The 21,067-nt window shown below is 40.9% G+C and overlaps 1 protein-coding gene across 9 annotated transcripts in view; it reads right to left on the reverse strand.

Annotated features, from left to right (window-relative positions):
* Positions 1–21,067, reverse strand: part of ABLIM1 (actin binding LIM protein 1) — a 191,017-nt gene that overhangs the window by 93,956 nt on the left and 75,994 nt on the right. For all 9 annotated transcript variants that reach the window (XM_026799557.2, XM_074545274.1, XM_074545275.1 and 6 more), the window contains exon 2: positions 4,887–5,021. In XM_026799557.2, coding sequence (XP_026655358.2) covers positions 4,887–5,021 — 135 coding nt within the window. The remainder of the gene's footprint in view (positions 1–4,886; positions 5,022–21,067) is intronic.

The following is a 21,067-nucleotide window of genomic DNA, read 5'->3' on the forward strand; positions in this document are numbered from 1 at the left end:
TTCTTCAAGGGAGGAAGATTCAGTTCAAAGTCAAAGGATTACAGAGCATCCCAAAATCTAAACTTAGGAAGCCTCCCCCCTCCCTGTCAGGCTCATTGAACTGCAGATGATGTAGCCTTAAAGTCATCTCATAAAAAACCCAGACCTGTGCCTGGAACCTGAACATACCACTGAGGATTCTGCAAGTTAAGCTCCAGAGACATCTAACACAAAAGGAAAATTAGCACATTTATTTCATAATTAAGAAACTGCTTTATGCTGATTTATAACAATGTCTAAATAGAAGCTTAATGTTTTTTTCCTGTGGAATACTCTGGGTTTGTGGAATGCTTCCTGGATGCCAAGACTTGGCTTTGCCTTATAATCAGCAAGATTATTAGCAGGTAATTGCCTTTTGATATTTGATGTCATGATAGCATGTGAAATACTGATACACAGTGAAACATTTTCACCTGACCTTTGTTCCACATAATTGCAGATATCCCATTCCTGGAAGTGTTCAAGGTCAGGCTGGACAGGGCTTTGAGCAACCTGTTCTAGTGATTTGGCAAGCTGGCCCACAGCAGAGGGGCTGGAATGACACGATTTTAAAGTCCCTCCCACCCCAAACCATTCCATGGTTCTGTGATAGTGAGGACTAAAACAATTAGGGACCATCCATATTCTTGTGGCAGGGTTGCTTAATTATGAGATTAAATTTTTGTTTAGTCTACAATGCTATAAAAAATCTACGTTTTACAATTCATATATGACATCAGAAATCTACTATTTGAAACACTCCTACCACAAACACTACACTATCTTGCTAAGATAATTCAGCCAATCTCTACATGCACCAAAATCAAGCTATGTAAACTTTTACATTGTTACTATGAAAGCTTAAAGCTTTTTCTGTTAAGCAATACAGTGTACTGAAACCAGCTTTTCCCTCTAACCCAAAAGATGAATCACAGGCTTAATAATAAAGCCTTATTATAGCAATTTTGCTAGCCTCCAAGTTTCCTCTGCTAGTACATGCAATAGGGTAAAGTGAACTGTAATCAACTGACAATGGTAGAAAATTATCATTTGTATCAGATCACAATTTAAATTGAGATATTAAAATCTCTGCTCATGCACATTGTAATTTAGGGCCTGATCCCACACACATTTACATATGGAACAGCATTGCAGCGAGTAGTCTTAGTTTTTGCAGAAAAGTTATTCATGTATATAGATGCTTACAAGAAAAACTTTTACTTCTTCATAAGCCACTAATTAATTCTTGCTAATGGTAATGTTTATTTGAGACAAACCCAATGATGTCTCCAGCTCAACCTCCTCATCTAACCTTCCCTCCTCTCAGCCTGCTGTTTCCATTGCCTCATAAAGATTAACAATTTGGATTGGTAAGAGTAATGCACTCCTGCTAAAACAGACCTTAAAGCTTATTTATTACACCAGGAGGTAATGCAGAATCCTATTGAATTTGCATTTGTAACACAAACCAGTGTTATTCCCTGGCAAGGTAAGGGACTTTGTCATGAAACAGCCAAAGACAACTGCTCTGAATGCTGTTCCTGGAGTTGCACTGCTAAATGTCTCTTATCCCTCCTCTGTCCATCATTCCCCTGTTAACTCCAGCTCCCAGTCAGCTGCTGCCTGCCTGAAATTCTTTGCCTATCAGGAGGATGGCAGAGCTCACCTTCCTGGGGACAGCCACACCATTTTCAGCTTTTTTGTTTTCCTATCAGCTCTTGTCAGGAGCCACAAATAGAAGCGGCCGGCAGATAGGACCCAGCAGCTGGAGACACAGGGCTCTCCAAGGCAAACCCCAGCCAGCTCCATCTTATCTGGGGCCACGGGAACACGTCAGTCAGTGCAGGTTTTACTGGTCATCCTTGGCAGGAAGCAGCTCCTCTGTTCTTAGAAAGATCCCAGAGATGGACAGAGCTCCTGGGGAGGGAGGGAGGGAGGGCGGCTGCCTGCTCACGTTACGTGACGCACGAGCCTGTCCTGAGCTGGCTGATGCTCATGGACATGAAAGTCACCGTGCTCCTGCAGTGCCACTGCCACCACTGACACGCATGCCAAGCACCCAAGGAGTGCCTAAAAGCCTCTGACACAGCCTAGGGGAGCAGCACTACAAGCACATCCAATACACTGAACAGTGTGATGTAAAAGCAAAGTTGAGAGTGTGGACGGCAATAATAAAAAGGAATGTCAGAGCAAAGAACAGGATCACACAAACTCTGTGACTCTATGACAGCCTTATCAAGAAATGCATTTTTCCCACATCTTCTAAGTCTGTGGGTAAAAATTCAAACACTTTCAGCAGCTATGAAAACAGACAAGTGTGAGCTTGTTCAAGTCTTTCATGATGGGAGTTGCAGACTCAAGAGCAAAGTTTAGTATACAAAAAAGATAACCAAGCCACCTGTGGATGCAGCTGATACATCCTGGTCCCAGTATGTGCTGGTTTTGCTGCCTAACAACACACTTTATAAACTGAGGGGGGTCTAACTCCACCTCTTGTAGAGTTGCAGTCGTGTCATATTAAAAACCCATCAGACTAAGAGGGAAGAAAACCACTTACTTGAACAGCTGTGTCCCACTTGTATGAACCATATGGTCAGACAACATGCAATGTGAGTAAATAACTATGTGGCTTAAGCAAAAACTGCACTCAAATAACAATAAACAAGATCTGCAGCTCAGGTAAAACATTCAAAACAGAACTTGGAGTAACCTCCTATACACAACCCTTTCCTTTCTCCTTGTGAAGACAAATGAACTCTAAAAAGATAACACTCAGACAACAAACCCAACTAATAAGGCACAGACTGAATGAACAGCATGAGAAAAGTCTCTAACATTCAGCTCTGGCCCTTCTCAGTTCAAACTGGATTTACTTTCCTCCATTTCCTTAACAAGCTAATGGTACAAATCATAGTTTCATTTCCCCCAGCAAGAATTATTTCTATAGCTCTCCCTTCTCTGATGATCTCCATGCAAGCACTCATAAGGTCAATATTATTACAGAATCTTAAACTGTCATCATAAACAGAAGCTACAATAAGTTGAGACATTCCTCTAGGGAAGGAAAGAACAAAACCAAAGAAAGTATACTAGTAAATCCAGTCTTGCAACAGAATAGTCAAAGCACAAAAGCAGCTTATGAGTAAGTAACTAAAACACAAGTGAAAGAAGAAAGTAGACCTCACCCCTCCTAAAAAAAGCAAGATTAATGTGGTGCATTCATCAGGACTACAATTCCAAAGCCTTGCTCCATCTGCCCCCTTCTTTATCAGGAGTTCCTAAGGACTGTGTTTGCTGCCTGGCCTGAATTACCATTGTCCTTTGTGTCTCAAAGGGTCTCGGGGGCCTGATGCTGAAAATATCCTAATCCAGTATCTTCTGTAAATTGAGACCACTACTCACTATGGACAGGAACAAGAAAATAAACAAATAGTTGCTGGTTTTGAACTGCTCAGGGATTATATGGCATCAAGTACTGCTTGAAATACAGCAGCTGTAATGGAGAGAGAGAGATATGCATTTCCCCAAGCATTCCAGAAATAGGGCAGACAGAGCTCCATGGTGCCCTCTAGGATGGGCTGATGCCACTCCAGACTGGCACAGACTAAATATGTTAATATCTAGGTGAAAGGTAAGCATTTTTTAAGTTATCAAGCTGTATTTAACTAAAAACCACAGTTAATAAACAATTTCTTAGATTCCAGATACTGATTTTTCAGCATACAAATAACTCAAGTGACCTTTTAAAGAAAACCATTAGTAACATAGAAAAACAACTAGTTCTATTTTCTGCTATATTCCCTATATTATTCAGGAAGCGGAAGAACAGAGCAACCACACAAGTATTCCACCCACATTTGGAACATAAAAAATATAACTGAAATTCAGGAACTGGGCTGGAGACACTATTCAAAGTCTGAATCTGCAGTACACAAGCTAGATAGGGACTTTCAGAAAAGATAACTTGGGTTTAATAGAAATGAAAAACTACATGGTATTGATTCTGCTGCTGTGCTTTAGTTGCCCAGTTACTCTGATTTATTCCAGCACCTTTCTCCATGTTTGCCACCAGCTCTGCTACATTCACTTGGAGCCTGAATCCCTTTCTGTGCTGTATCTACCCTGTGCTGAGCTGGGACTGACTGTGGCAGACAGTGGTTGCACATGGACCTGGGCATTTCTCCTTATTCTCACCTTTCATCCCACGTTTTGTGGTTACTCAATTCAGCCAACTCTGCACTGTTGCTCATTAAACAGAAACTCCATGAAGGAGCCAGGGTTGCCTCCTGCTCTGTGGCACTCATCTTCAAAGGCAATGAATTCTCAAAGCATAGTTTTACAATTATTTAACGCTTCATTAAACCTCTGTTTTGTAAAAAAACACAGTGAGTCTTTGTTGTGGTCACAGAGTGCTCAATGGCATGAGCTGGAGGTGCCAAGAGCCCCTCAGGTCCTCCCTCTGTGGAATGGGCAGCAGCACTCCCATTCCCAAGGCAGCTCCATGGCACAGAGCCTTAGAACACCTTTGCAGAACATTTCTGGTGGGTTTTTGAAAGCAGGTACTTTCAGCAGTAAATTGAGTACAAAGGACCTTAATTTTCATAACTATCCCTAATGAAAAACAGTCATTGCTATCAAGAGTTTTTAAAAAATTCCAGATCCTTGAAAAAGCACTTAGGCCAAAAACTACAAAAAGATAGAATTTTCCTAAGTATCACCACCTTTCTTTACCCTTCCCACCTTCAAATCCTTCAGGTATTGAGCAAAGAGAATATTTTTAATGGGATGTTGGCAGGAAGCACAACCTCCCATCCAGGGCACATTGCACAAATGGAGTCATTTCTAACAGATGAATATCCAGGTTTTACCTTTGCAGGTGAAGCATTTGATGTGGAAGTGTCTGGCTTGAACTCGGAGCACTTCACCTTTACAGGGCTCCCCACACTTGTGGCAGTGGATGACTGGCTTCTCAGAGGGGTGGTGGGGCTCCTGAGGATGGGCCACTGTAAAGAAAACAAACAAAAAATATTTCAATCCAAACAAAAGAGAATTTTCTTCTATACAAAACTCTGTGTTCCCAGACACTTTACACCGTGTATCTGGCCACATTTTATGCTCATCTGAAGAGTTACCGCCATTTTACTTCAATATAGTCTTTTCATAAATAAGTAATTTAAGACATTCACATCCACTACTGCTTTTTTCCATTGAGGCTGCTACAGAAAGATGAGGAAAAACTCCCTACACAGTGTCAGTGCCACTGCCATTTTCTTTCCAAGAACACAAGTGTGTGCAAACCACTGGATGAGCACACAAGGAAAGCACAAATTAATTTAATCCAAGAAGGTATATAACCCAAGCAAAAAGGATGGAAGGAAAGCAATTCCAAATCAAGTTCTGGGAAACCAGATGAACCAGATAGTCTGTATGCAAATGGCTACACTAAAAATAAACTACAAACATCTTTTTGCTACAGCAGAAACCTAATGCAGGGAAAGCACTCCTGAAGAGAAAAGAAGCCAATATTATTTGCCTCTACACCCATCAATTCTAGCAGAAATTATTCTCTGGATGCAAATTAGAGATACTATGAATAGGCAGAAACTACCCACGTATTTGCAATATTGTCAGGGAGACACAATTCCAGGCAGTGGTAATCACCTAACCACCCAGAGCAGAGCTTGGATAGGAACAGGAAAAGTTTGTGGATTTCATTGTTGTAATAAAAGTTTAATTGCTCCACATTTGGCTTCTGTAAAACATGTTTAACTTTCTCTTCAGATGTGGCAGCTTGGGGCCCTAACAGAACAGCACGGGTGTAAGCTGGAGCAAGATTTCATCTCAACTGAACTGTTTGAAGTGGAAAGTATCACCCAGAATGTTCCCAAACAAACCTATGTTCCTTCAATTCTCCCTCCCACATCCCATTCTAGCAGTAGGAAGCCTTTCTCCTTGTAATATTGTTCTCAAACTAGTGGTGCTCATCAGAACATTTCAGAGAAAACACACCTCTGCCCACGCCTCTGTCTTTATACCACTCCTGTCCTACTTTTCCTGGCCTGCACAGGACTGAGTGCTGATACATCACTCTCACTGTCACTGGAAAACATCTTCAGAATTTTCTCGAGATCTTTTCCTTTCCTGATCAGTTCCTGGCATCACCCCAGCCAGGACTATGCTGTTTTTCAGGTTACTGCTTATGCAGCAATATAACAGATATCTTGCTCATTTTACTGCACCAGATTCCTCCCCTTCTTCAGTGGATTTCTAAGGTAAAAGCTCCATGAAGTCTTTTTATATAATTCTCCCTTATAAATGCCTTTCTGAAGAAATGCTGCTATCATTTTGCATTACATAAATACAAGATTAATAATAAAAAAGCTGAATATGTGATTAGGGGAGTAACAGAATCAAGAATAGAGAATAAAAAAAATATTCTAAGCAATTTCTGTTATAAGTCCAGCCAGCCTAATATGGTAACCGTTATGCTTTTCTTCCTATCACCAATCATATCTCCAACCCCAAACTTCACAGAAAATGGCTGAATTCTTCTACTCAAGCTCAATGTTTTTAATACCTCTTTTTCTGGTAGCCTCACTTAAACTATTTCCCCTGAGCAGTTATTCAGCCCATCCTGGAGAACAGAATTCAGCTGGTAATGCCAACCAGTATTTCAATTAGCAGCTCCAGTGGAGTAAAAGCTCATTGAATGCCTTACCTTGAGTGAACCTCATCTAATAGTCTGCACTGCAGTACTGTTTCTGGAGTGGAAGTTATTATTACAAACAAAACTATTCACTGGCAACCAAGGAAATATATAGGAAAGAAGGAAAGAAAGAAAGAAGAAGGACAGAATAAATAAAAAACAAAGACAGGGAAGACTGTTAACTAATTAAATTATTATGAGCAAAATTCCCTCTAAGACCCATACAGCCTGAGGTAGGCCTGATGAAAGCTGAAGTTAATAGTGTGGGCTTTTAAAGTTGCTCACAAGAGCAAATGGATGAAGAATTTGGGAAATTGCTCTCTAAGGTTTATATGGTGCAATGTTAAATCTGTACCTGCAATATTCTGCTTATTCCATCTCACATGTGTAGGACACTCTGACATTCTGCACACCAGGTTCCAGATCCTCTGGTATTGATCTGAAACACAAGCCTCTGCTCTTTACAGCAGAGTAAATAACTATTTTCAAGGCTGGTCCAATGATGCAGCTTCTTTCCAGTTCTGCCTTTAAAACCATTTAAATGAATACAAATACTGTTAGTTGCTATTTCCAGACTGATCTCTTAAGTGAAGCTAATTATGGTGCTTGTCTTACTGGCCTCCATTTAGCATTGTAGGTCAAAATTGAATAATTGACTTTCACCCTCCTGCAAGGAATTGCTTGTAAGCTTTTTCCTTTGGATGCACGCAACACACACTAAGGCTGCTCAGTGGCAGAGGTGACCTTTCACAGTCACCAGTGAGGACACAACAGGGAATTAAAGAAAAAAGAAAGAGAAATACCTTTACAAGCAGTTTATTGGTATGTTTCTGACTGAAGTCCAGTCAGCTCACGGGACATGTCAGTTTTAAGCTGCTCTGGGTCTGAAAAGGTCAGTTAGGAGCTGGGTTCATCTCCTGACAGGAATTTCACACCTTGAGAGAGTCATGTTTCAGGCTCTGCCTGCACCAACCCTCCCTACCACAACTGCAGGGTATCTTCTCAGGCATCCCAGACTGCACATGATGTAGTAAGGCAACTCTAGATCGTGTCTGAGACAATTACAACAGGCTCCAGACAGTATAATCACTGACAGGACATGGATTTAGAATATGGATAACCCAGATTCCAACCCCTGCTCCACAACAGGTATCTGGGCTCTTTGGATGATGTCCCCTAACCCAAAAGGAATAAAGCCATGCAGTTAAGTTCAGCTAAGTCATTGAGCCTGGGACCTAAAAGTAAAATTAAAATTATCTGAATATTTTAGTTTCTCTGTGTCTTCAGCACCAGGGACTGTAAACCAGGTGCAACAGCACTGTTAAGCTCAGCCTACTGAGAGAATAAATCCCATGACAAGGTTCCCAGGGATGGAGAGAGTCACATAAGCACCTAAGACAGCCAGTCACCCTCTTGCCTCAGCACCAGGGTTCACAATTGTCTTCACAGCATAAAGTGCCCACCCACAGCATTGGTGTGGAGCACAAACTCAGGTTAAGTATTTGAGCACAAACTCAGGTTAAGTATTTGCCAGCTCCATTTTAAGGATGGGAACTGAAAGCTGGCTCCACACAAAGCTGTCACATCCCGGTTCACCCAACCAGCATGACAAGGTGCATGGGTGCTTTTGTGCTGGGCACTGCCTGAAGACTTTTTTTTTTTTTTTTATTAATGAATAAAATCTCTGGTCAGAGATACACAAATATGAACTTTTCAAGACAAGCTAGGTTGAGACTTTTACTCAAGACCAGCTTAAATGAATAATCATTTAATAATTAATGCTTTCTTAAACTCATTTAGGCTTCAAATAAGACAAATCAATGTACCATTAAATATCCAATTTACCCAGAGTAACACATACACTGACTGGGACAACTGGGAAGTCTGGATTACGTAATTTAAGTCAGGACGAAATAAAAAGAACAGAAAAAAATCAATAGCACCTTCAGCTGTGAGGAAAACAGTCTTTGTCACTGGAGTGTTGCTTTGTGCTAACAACACCATTATTTTTGTCATTCCTTATGTTTCCTTGTGAAAGAAGCAATGTTGATTTCATTACATTTTGCAACTGCACTATATGGATGTAAATTCAAAGCAGCTCCCACAGCTTGAGAGTACTTGTTACTGCATTTTATCTAAACATCTCAAAATAATCCCAGACCTGCAAAGAAATATTTAAAAACAAAAAGAGACAGAAAAGACCACAACCCAATGTTCATATGAGAAACCAAAGGCATTTTCTGTGCAAAATTAAAGACTTAATTTACTGTGCAAAGTTGAAGACTCTTCTGCTGGGGCGCTTTCTTTATAGCAGATCATTGTCTGAGTGTTTAAAAACAATTATTTTTTTGTTGCATCAGCTAGAAATTGGACCTCAGTATTTGTAACAAACCCTTCTGAAATGGAAATTACAGCAACTAGCTCAAGAGTAAGCAGCTGAATAAAGAGATAGAGAAAACAATGAAAATAAATACTGCAGCCTTCTTTATTGATGATTCTCCCTCTGAACACAGAACTGTTAGGAAATCAAAGGCTCAAGCTAAGGGATTGTTAGCTGCAGATTCTTGCTGGCAAGAGTCCATGGATCTGCTGCAAGCCAGGAAGTACCTTGGCTTTTAACTGGAAGTCAGAAAAGCTTCTGGGAAACACCTTGCGATGGGAATGCTGCAAGGTGGAGTCAAACAAAGTTATTTTTAGTTCAGTTCTACTCAAAAAAAAAACTTCCTCTACATTTAAAGGTGATGATATGAGCCACTGCTCTTGTAAAAGTGAATTTTTATAATTTTTCCATTTGCATGGATACTTCTACAAATAAACCTGAAGCTGTGCTCAGGTCAACCCTTCCCATGTTGTAGCATGTGTAACTTCAAGCTTTATGCCAGGATGCAGAATCTCTGTGCCTTTTAGCTCCACATCCTCTGGGCTCTGTTGCACAGCACTGAGAACAGGCTGTGCTCACTGCAGCAAGGGCAAGGGGATTCTCAGAATGTCACAGATTTTTCATTTATATCTTAGGAGTGGCCTGACACAGGCAGCATGTTCTCTGAAATGCTGATTTTCAGCTACTGTGTTTTCTTGGCTGGAGACTGAACTATTAAGGAAAAAAAAAAAAAAAAAAAAAAAAAGCACAGATGTAATGGCGTGAAACTACTCCAAGTTCTTTGCCTGTTTCAAAATTTCTTCACTTCTTTCTGCTTTTAGCAATAAAAGTAAAGGACTGTGCTTGAGATTGCCAGGCAGTAAATGCAACCAAAGCTTTCCACAGACAACTCTGTCTCTGCCATCCATCTCTGTGTTACCTGACATGGCTTTGGAGATTTTGTCACAGCACATGTCACAGCTGAGAGGGCCATGATACACAGAGTGTCACCATACAATGTCAGAAAGCTTCAACCCATACAGAGAAACACCACAACACTTGAGAAGGCTGCAAGCATCTGCCCTTCTTGTTCTTCAGCCCAACCTTTTATCCCCTCCTGTTGATGCACTGCCCCTGTGTGCCCTCTGCTCCCTGTGGTGGCTGCTCAGTGCCCCTGGGCACTCCCTGGCTCACTGCTGTCAGTGCTGCTCACACTGTGCCCTTTGGGGATGTGGGTCCCACATCCCCACTCCCAATCACCACAAACTGTGTGCCTACAGGCTCTGATTTCTTAACTAATTTAGCTCAAAACTTGAAGGTTTAAAACCAAAATTCCCTCATTGTTTGATGGTGCCAAGCAGCTCCACTGCTGATGCAGCTGGGCAGCCCCTAGCTTGGGACAGGACAGAGGGAGGCTGGTGGGCACTGTGCACAGGATGACAAGCTGGGAAAAAAATATTTTCTGAGCTGAAAGATGCTGGGGACACCAAAGAATCAAGTTCAAGAATGGAATCTGCCTTATCACTTCTCCTCCATGCTCTACTGAAAAGAGAGAAGTAATTTTCTCCCATCTTTTGTGTTTCTTTCAGAGATAAGAGCCTGTAACCCTGGTTTGTAAAGCCTGTCTGTCTACAGCCCATAGAGTCTCCAAGGAATTACTCTTTTGTAAAAGCACAGTGGAGGTACTGAAATATCTATTTAAAAGAAGGGGTGAAAATGCAGTGTCATTTTGCTTATCTGCAGACTCAGTTCTTGAATCTCAAATCTGTAAGAATCCTATCAGGTAAGGTGACCAAGCAGTGCCTGAGAGGGAAATCAAACCTCCCAGCTGCCAAGGACTGATAAAGATATTACTGCAGTCATCAGCCACAGGTATCTGACAGGGATCTTCAGGAATTCCAGGAAATCCTGGAAGGAGGCACTCCCATGAAGAGATACCAGGGAGCCGCTTGCCTGCACATGCATGAGAAAGCCTAAGGGAAAATCCTAGACTGCAGCTAGCTCATACTACTGCTATTCAAATCAGATGTGAAGAAGCATTATAAAGCTCTTTCTTCCTGCAAATTTATCTGTATCACTCCTACAGTGTGCCAATTTGTCTCAAAACTATTTGTGCTGTCTACAGATATCCAGAGTACCTATTTTTAAAACAAGGTAGAAAAAATAATCTCTAACTTGGTCGCTTTTTGCCACAGTTTTGAAATGTTTTCTCCCATTTTCCATGAAAATATTATCATTTTTCCCCTTACAATTCATCTGCTGCTGAAAATAGCAGATGCAGAAGGGACCATGGCAGTGCAGCAGCTCCTATGGCAGAATCAGAGCCCAGGTGGTGGTGAGGTGTGGCACTCAAACCCACAGGAGAGCACAGTGGGCTGGCCAGTGCACCCACTATTAAATACTTACATATTTTTAGATATACATAACCTATGGCGAGAGCTGATGCAGCTAAAAGAATGAAATACAAATATTTAGAGAGGTAAGTGCCAGGAAAAAACCCAAAATATTAACAACTGTAATGTGAAATCAATGAGAGACAACTCCTATGTTATTTCCAAATGAAAATAAAAAGCTTTGTGCCACGCACCCAAATGTGAAGAAAGGTGAGGAAATAATGACCTTTAAAAATACAGCATGGAAAAAAAAATCACAATTATTTCAAAGTTTCAGAACACAAGAGCAAGCATGCTTATTTTCTCTCTCTTTTTCCTGCTGTTTCCTATCCTCCCCTCATGCCTCTTTTTCTAGCTCAAGCTTTGATAATGCAATTAATTCCCCACAGAACAGCATAAAAGATCAGGGCCTAAGGCCTCAGCCCTATAAAGATTTATGCATGTGAATGATTCAGTATTAAGTAAAATATTTAACACCAGCACCTGCTTGATCCTATCTGAAAAAACATCACCTTCTCCAACACAGACAAAATAAAACAATGTAACTGCGATGGTTTTGCTATTAAAGGAAATGTGTTTGGTGGATCCAGTTTTCCAAGCCTTTGATAGTAATTGAGAGATAAAATTAGGATGTGTTTATGTAGGGGTTCCATCCTTATCTGGACACTTGGGGGATTTCACCACAGTTTCTGACAGTTTATAGCTTTAGTGTACAATTTTCAGAGTTTCTCAGTGACAAAGCATGAATGTGGCATGAACAGGAAGCTCGGGATACCCAACTTTACTTTGGAGCCACCAGGAGCCCGAGAGCTTTCTCAGTTTGCCAGCTGGAAACTGTGAACACATCAGGGCTAACCCAGCTCTGCAGCCCAGGGAAATTGCAGCGGCTCCAGTGATGCTCTCCTCACCACAAAAGCACCAGAGCCTCTTCAGAAGAGTTTATCATTCTCTAAAACAGCAGCAAGGAGGAGCTTCTGCCATGTCTGTCCACACATGTTTGCCTTTGATCACTTGGCAGGTGAATAAAAGCACATTCTGGAGCATCATCTATGCTTAGCAGGAACAAAAGCACCTGACAAAATTATTACGTTTGTATTTACTTAAGGAAAATTATAATCCTTTCAAAGATGAGTCAAGAACGGCTTGTTAACTGAATATGGTCAGGTGTTGTTTTAAGCTTAGAGAGAAAAAGCAATGGGGAGTTTCAGAAGTATTTTCAGTAATGAAAAGGCACTAACCTTGCAATGAAGTATGCAGCAAACTAAGACATGCTGAGAAACAGATGATGATCAAACAAACGTTGACTGAGCCAAGTCAGTCTTTGAATCAAAACCTGCATTCCTGCATTACTCAACATGATTGTTAACAGATGGATTGCTGATTAGTGGTTAGCAAGCCAAAGGGGAGAGGCAAAAAGTGAATTTATTCTGCCATATTTCTACATTAGTACAGAGTAATTTTTCACAAGACAGATCGCCATAAAAATTGGGTGATAAAGAGACAGTGAATCCAGACTGTCTTATCTGATGTTCTGGCAATGCTCTTCCTGATCTTCATCACATCCACCAAGGTTCTCTGCACTTGGTTCCACAACCAACTTACTGAGGGTCAAGATAATCAACTCACCCTTTGGAACTCCTTGCTGAAGGGCTGGAAGATCAGGCTAAACATTTGCTTCTCATACCCAACATCTGCAAGTCTCTAACAGTAGTAACTATCTATAAACCTTTTAAGTGGCAAAAAAAATTGAGTTATGCCTTCAACACACCTGACAGACACAAGAGGATCATTCACTATTTCAAAAGAGTGATATTTTTCTAACATAGGACGGAGGTAATTAGAAATTCAAGAGCTCCTCAGCATACTCTGAGCAGCCATCTCATACACATCACTTGATGTCTCTATCTTTAAAAAATATCACAGAATAGTCTGAGGTGGAAAGGACCCACAGGGATCATCAAGACCAGTATCAAAACTTTACTCACAACAATGAACACACACAAGCGTCAAATTATTCAGCGCAAGTCCTGAAGGATCCTCAAGGCTACATGAAAGCCAGTTGCTGAAGTTAGCAGAAAAAACAATTGCTTTTTCCAGACAGCATGGAAATTCTGGCTTACTGATGAGTGGTGGTTTCCCATAATAGCACTCAAATGTCTATCAGGCCTCTCAGCTACCCAAACAGCATCCCACGTGGGGATTCCGGCAACAAACTCATCACAGTTCCCCTCTGCATCGTCTTCAGAGGCTGCATGAGTATTCCATGCAGTAAAATGAATTAAATTTCCTTCTGAAGTAAGTCAATATAAAAATGTTAATTTTAATAATCAGTTCTCCCACTGTTCACCCTGAGACTATCTGAGGAGGAACACTGACCTACATAGGCCAGTTGTCTCCCAGATGCTTTCAAAGCAGAATCTGTGGTAAAATCTGCTCTCAGTTACCACCAAGAATCCCCCCAAGGGTTTTTTCACAAGACCCTTGCAGGGACCTGTCCTGAGCCAACCCCTTTAAACCACAGAAGCTCTGTGCCCTGTGCTAAGAAACTCTCCTTCAATCAAGGACCTTGAAAATGCCCATCACTCAATACCACCCTCACTTGTGGCATTTCTGAGCTACAAAGCCTCAAACTAAAACTGGACACCACAGAAATGAGCAACATAAATCTTCCCAGGGCTCCTGATGCCCAGGATAGCTGGCCATGTACAGAGCTGATAAACCAGACATTTCAGAAGCCCTGCCCTGTGCTCATTTGCATCCAGACCACTCAAAAACATTGCAGCATAGAACTCAGTTTCTATTAAAAAATAAACAATTGTGCTCCTAAAGAACATCAGGTGTTAACATTAGATGGTAAATGGACTATCACAGGGAAAGCCCTCACCAATACCCTGAACACAGCCTGCTCCCCTGGCTGGCACCTCCACTGCTGGATAGCAAGCAGACACCCTCAAATCCATCAAATCCTTTTTGAGATGCTTTTGGAGAAAAGAAAATACAAATTCAACTGCTTCTTTGAACAAACAAGTAATTCATTGACTCTTGTTCCATCCAGCAGTAATTAAAAATAACACTCAGTGTTCTGCAAGGCTTCATTTCTATTTGGATCACTTCTTTAATTTGGTACAATTTTAAGATACTGCTTCTGAACCAGATCCTGAACTGAAACAGAGTTCCACAATACTGCCCTGTAGATTACAGTGATGTATGATGCTGAAATGGTACCAACAGCAGTGGGAATTAGGGAGTTACCCATCCTTTTGAGAGTGTTTACAGAACCTGTTTTTCTCTTGCATAGCATAAGAACAGCAACATTTGACTTCTGAACAGCTGATATTAATTACAGATCATGTACACAATTGATTGACACAAGGCTTCTATCATTTCTGGGTTTATAGCCCTTTATGAACAATGCATATAAAATCCAGAATTATTTCTCTAGTTGTCTCTTACAACACAAAATGACCACCATTAATAAAATACATGAGCTTTTTTTTAAAAAAACATCACACAGCCTCTAAAAATATTGTCCCACTTTGGGACAATAGTGAAGCACTTAGCTTTAATTCCCAGTGATTCAATTAGACTCAACAAGACACTCTGCTGAACAGAACAGGCTTAAGACAATGCCTAAGTGTTCTCCTTAGACAGATCCCTAGTGAGCCTGAAAGTCATCCAGGCTCAACCAAGGCAAGGATTAATTATTCTTTTGGGGATACTGACTGTCCTCTAGGTGGAAAACCAACTTTGTTATAAATAATCCTTTTTAAATTAGTCATGGATTACCCCCAGAACAAAAAAAAAAAATTCCTTCCCTGTTCCCTAGCTTCTCCCACCCAAAGGGCACAAGACATTTTGATTAGTGGAACTTGGTCTTTTCCCCTGGTATCCATTAATTTTTCTACAAAATAATTGACTCTCTTACAGTAGCAGGCCAAATTATGATCCTAACTTGTAAATTCTTTCCTACCAAGATTCCTACCTTCCCTTTGGAAAAATATTTTTCTGCCCTAGCTTAATGTATTTTTAAACAATTTTACTATGCCAAGACTCTATCTATAGAAGTTTTGCCTTTTGAATTCTCATCCAAGGAGAGCAAACATGTAATTTTTTATTCCACTCAGTTGTAGTCACCATAACCAGCAGGGCTTTGGGAGTGATGGTGTTGCAGTGGTGACTTGTGTAGGAGGTGGCCAAGGATGGGATTGTGCTGGTCACTGTTGGCCCAAAGAGTTCAGTAAATGGCACAACTGACCCATTGCACATTGAAACAGAACCAGGGGAGCACAGAGAACCTCTGCAAAAACACAGACACAGTAACAGGCAGCAAACACTGAAAGGACAAACAGCAGGAGACAAGAGAGAGAGACCAGAGCATTTCACTGGCACAGACTGCCCAGAGGGGCTGTGGAGTGCCCCTCACTAGAGATATTCCAGAACCATCGGGCACAGTCCTGTGCCCTGTGCTCAAGGATGACCCTGCCTGAGCAGGGAGAATGGACCAGAGGAGCCACTGTGGTCCCTCCCAACCTGACCCACTCTGGGATTTTGTGAGGTACAGGAGACAAAGCCAGGACAGAGAAGACACCAAAGCATGGGGAAGAGAGAAACAAAAACTATGATGGGCCAGGAGAAATGCTGAGAAATACCCAAGAGCCTCTAACTACTCCAGAAGGACTGCAGGCAGCAGAGGAACTCACATGGAAATAACTGAGCAAGGAAAAAGGAGCACTCAGTGAAGGGAGCAGCAATGGCCTGGTCCCAGGGTCCTGTCCCACCCCAGGCTCACCAGAGGTACTGAGGATAAGGAGTGACATGGACTGGAAATCAGAATGTCCAGAGAACGTGAGGTGTGTTTCTCTGAGCATGTGTTTGCTTGCTTTTATCTTCAAATAATCAGAATAAGCAATTAGAACTGTGTTGATTGTGAGAACATGAAACAGATTGAACCTCCCCTTTTCCAAACTGGGTTTTTTTGGCTCACCCCACTCACTGTTTCTTTTGAAGAACTGCCTCTACCACCACCTGAACCTATGAACTCTGTGGTCTCAAATTTAATGACTAAACCCCCTAGCCCTCCCCTCCAGTGAGATCAATAGTGAAAGCTCTCCCATTTCTCAGTATAAAATATCTGCCATCGTCTCTTCAGAGAGCTGGCTCCTACACACAGCTGGGATGCAAGGAATGTATGGAACTCCACTACTGGGACACATGGGAAGTGGTCAGGCATGGCAGGACTGCACACTGTGCTTGCCCAGCTCTTTGGATAAGAGTATTTGTACCCTCATGTGAAGTAAGTGCTATTAAAAAAAATAAATTAAAATCTCCAGTAAACATGCAGTGCCTGAGCTGGCATCTCCTTGGTTATTTTTGCTCCTCTCAGTATCAATGCTGCACACCAGAAATGCAATTTGAAACCTAATATTAAAAATAAATTTAGAAGGAGAAAGTACAGAAAAGCAATGCCATAAATGTGCCAATAGAAACATAATTCCTTTACAACTGCATTGCCTTTTAAAAGTAATAAGATATTTACAAGATAATCACATAGCACTGGATACTCTTTATGTTGTTTTGTACAAGTAGGAGTAGTGAAATCCCACAAGATTGCCTTGTCACAGCTGTGAAGCAAGGTAAAAGAAACTCTCTGCTCCAAAGATCTCAAATTCAAATAATCAAGGCAGACAAGAGGAATGTTCTTATCCTCATTTTACAGATTAACACAAGGAGAGATCAAATTACCTCCCCAAGGTCACCTTAAGAGCCTCTAACACAGAACTGTTCCACTGTTCAGTACTTTAACTACAAGTTTATTTTTTCAACATCTACTATTATGCATATTTATAAAATGCCTTTTCTGTGGTTTGTACAAGGCAGCACAGGCCCTTAATAAAAATAAAAAAAACAAAAACAAAAACCCAAATGCCCAGCCCCAAAAGCAAACTGCCAAGCAGAACCAAATTTGAAACTAAGTAAACTGAAGCAAAAAGAAAATCAACTCCCCAATCCTCCCCCACCAATGTGTGACTGCATAATCTTGTCATGCGCTCCAAAAGCAACAAACTTGGAGACTTTCCCAGGTCACCTGGGGTTAAAAAGTTCCAAAGCCATGAGTTCAAATCAAGACTATATTTCATCAACGACCATGACACTGAGACAGTGTTAGGGCCCAAATCCCATTACTCAACATTCTCTTGATTAACACAGGGAATAAATGTTAAAACTGCAAATACACAGAGCAATGGAGAGATAGCTCCCAAGAGAAAATGTATTTAAGTTAGCAGGCAGGTAACATTTGCATAATCTTCCAGAAAAGTCCCATCTAAAGCAGCTACATTACAACTACAGAGAAAAGATTAAAAGCTCTTTTGGGGGCTCACAGCTCTTGGGATTGGCAAATGGAAGAGAAGAAGGTTGGAGCAAGCATACAACCAGTCCTCTTGGTCAAAACCTGAAGGGGTATTGCTATCATGCTTTATCAAAAGTATGGAGAAAAAACAACAGAGAACAAAATCCCTCTGCAAGACTGAGCCATGGGCCAAGCAATTCAGGAAATACGGGACCATTTTGGTGACTGCACCTTCTGTGTGGCTGCCTGGGAGAGCCAGCACCACTGAGCCCCTACAGAGGAGTTGTGAGAACATGGAAACATCGCCAAGCTCATGCAACTCGGTACCCAGTGGGTGCCAGCACCTTCCTTTCAGCAGAATGAGTACGCAAAGAACAGAAATCATAAAGCTTCTGTGCCCTCTTCTTTAATCCAAAAAGTCTTCAACCCCTCATATTTCCTCCTTTTACCCTTCCAAGCATGCAGAAGCATGGCATGAACGGCAACTAATCCACTTTCACAGGTGTGCCCATGGATGATCCTGCCCAAGATTTCATCAGGTACAAAGCTGATTACCAAGATGCTTTCACAGACTAGCACTTGAATGCCAGGGCTGTCTTCTCATCAACTGCTCAAAAAATGAAAAATCGGGGCTAAATCCTCAGTTTATGTGAACTAATGGAGAACAAACTAATGAATGAACTAACTAATGAAGCTACAACACTTGTGTCACACAGAAACCTGGCTAGCAAGCTCCCATCCCACACACTGACCTCAACACAGAAGCAGCAAGAATGCAGATTATTCCATATGGGCTTTAAATTGCCAGAGAGAATAACCAGACAAACATGTGCACATGCAAACTTTCTTTCTGTTAAAGGATAAGAAGAGAGAAAGTTGCCCTTGGATGCAGCACAGTGATAATAATTTAGCTGAGTAACTAGATAATAAGGGCTCATAATTGGAAATAGATAAGACCACAGAGAGATGGAAATGTGGTATCAGTCAGACACAACTTAGGCAGCGCCGTTCGCTGTCAGCAGAAAACACCCTGGCCTCAGGAATTTTTTTGTGTATGAACTAACCAGGCAGACACAGAAATCATTCTACAGTATGAGCATAATGAAGCATGCTAATTTGCTAAAAACTGTTACCAGCCATTTTTCAATTCAGTGAATTGGAGCTGTATTTTTGTAGCTGCAACCAGCCCCTCCAGTGCCTGCTTAACGTGTCTGTGAATTGACACTGGACTGAACTGCATTTACAGCCTGCTCAAACCACAGCAGTGGCTGGAAGGGAGGGCACCAGCTGAACTGTACTGACTGCATTTTGCAAGAGTATCACTGCAGAGAGTGACATTTACAGCAATAAATCCTGACCTTCTGACTAAGAGGAGAAAAGAAAACCAACCAAAACAAAAGCCAAAAGAAACAAACAAAGCAACCAAAAAAATCCACCAACAAACAGAAAAAGGAAAGTTGAGGCAGAAACAAAAGAGTTAAAAAAATTGTTGGGGAAATTATTTTAAAGTAATAACGTATAAAATTAAAATATTTAACAGATTCCATCCTTTCTCTTTCTGCAGCCATGAGATATGAAATATCAGTAACTGCACTTCAAAATTAAAGAGAACATTTAGTTATTTTAGTCCATTATCTCTGTGAACAGGAAAAAAATATTTATATCCAACATCAATATAAACAAGCATTTTTAATAATGCGTTAAACTAGGTGGGGAGGGGGAAAGGAAGCAATTTAAACACAAGTCTTTCTCAGATTTTCAACTATTTATTGTCAGCTTCTCCTGCTCTTCTATGCTTTTTTCTTCCCATTTTTTACAAAAATGACGGGCTTGCTTTAATTTTTTTGCAGGTAAATGACAGCTTTCATGGTAAAAGATGCTAAAATCGAATTTACAGAGTATTCCTCAGCTACAACTCCACCTAACACAGGGAATCCAATCAAGACAACATCAGCTGGGGGAGGGGACAGAAACAGATAAAAAGACCAAACCTGAATGCTACACATATTTATGTACACTTCAAGGAAACCAGCAGCCCTGTCTTAAAATGTCTCTTACAAAACAAGCAACAGTAATGAAAAACTGAATGACAATACACTTATTTTTCTGAGAAGATGACTGACATAGTTCAGTTAAATGATTTTGAAACCTGCACTTTCCAGGATTTGGGATGAAATTCCTATTTAAACCATCCCTGGTATGGCTCACTGATAGGGGTAGCAAGTCATCAGCTCATGACTGACATGACGAAAGTAATCCTGTAAATCTGAAATAAGGGATCCCAAAGCTACAAAGTAGCCAATAAAATTTATGCTGGGTCACCACCTTTCATCAACAAAAATTATCAGTAGACTGGATAATGGTTATTAGTACAATCCTCCTGGTATCTGTGACACACTGTGGCAGCCATTTGTCATATATGTGGCATTGGTCCTGCTCTCCTCAATCTAGAGATCTGTGAAGCTGATTTCATTCACTTTTTATTTACAATATTTCAAAAAGTCTTAGCACGGGTATTCAAAGCTGCAAAACTGCTCACTCTTACTCAACTTTACTCCTTTTCTGCCCTAGTTTGAATTTCCCCTACGTTATCTTTTACAGTCTTCAGAAGTAAAAGTACAGACTCTCCTCTTCACAGAATAGACTGAGTCTGAATCTGTCTGTGATAATGTAATGCCCCCAAACCACATCCAGTACACTCAAATGCAACTCAATCTATCTTGCATCTTCATAATGCAATAAATGACACAGACCAGTATTACTGCAAGGAAACACACCACAACCATTTCTGAATTGTTTAAACTAGCCAATTCTTCTGTAGTAGGCTTAAAATGTAACTTATAGGTAACTGATATCCAATTTACTGCTGCAAAATTCAAGCATTTTGCAAAATCCCATATAATCCATTTATCCATTAAAATTTAAAATATACCCTCTCAAGTCCAGATTTGAATATATCAATGTTTATCTTTAAAATTTTAAACTAGCTGCTGCAGTAGTCAAAGCCACTTGAACTGTGGCAAATACAGGTAAGAAACTGTCAACTTGGGTTAAATCACAGAAAAGAAACCCAAACAAACATGTGCACACAGAAGGGGCCCTGCTGTGCAGACACACTAAATTAGACGTGTTCCAGATTCTACCCTTATTAAAGCAGGTACAAGGATAATAAATGCAACCCACTGCAGGGCTGCACACACCATTTTTACAGAAAGGAAAACAACAACTGCCAATCACAGCAT

This window comes from Zonotrichia albicollis, chromosome 7, assembly GCF_047830755.1.
Source record: "Zonotrichia albicollis isolate bZonAlb1 chromosome 7, bZonAlb1.hap1, whole genome shotgun sequence".
Lineage (NCBI taxonomy): Eukaryota > Metazoa > Chordata > Aves > Passeriformes > Passerellidae > Zonotrichia > Zonotrichia albicollis.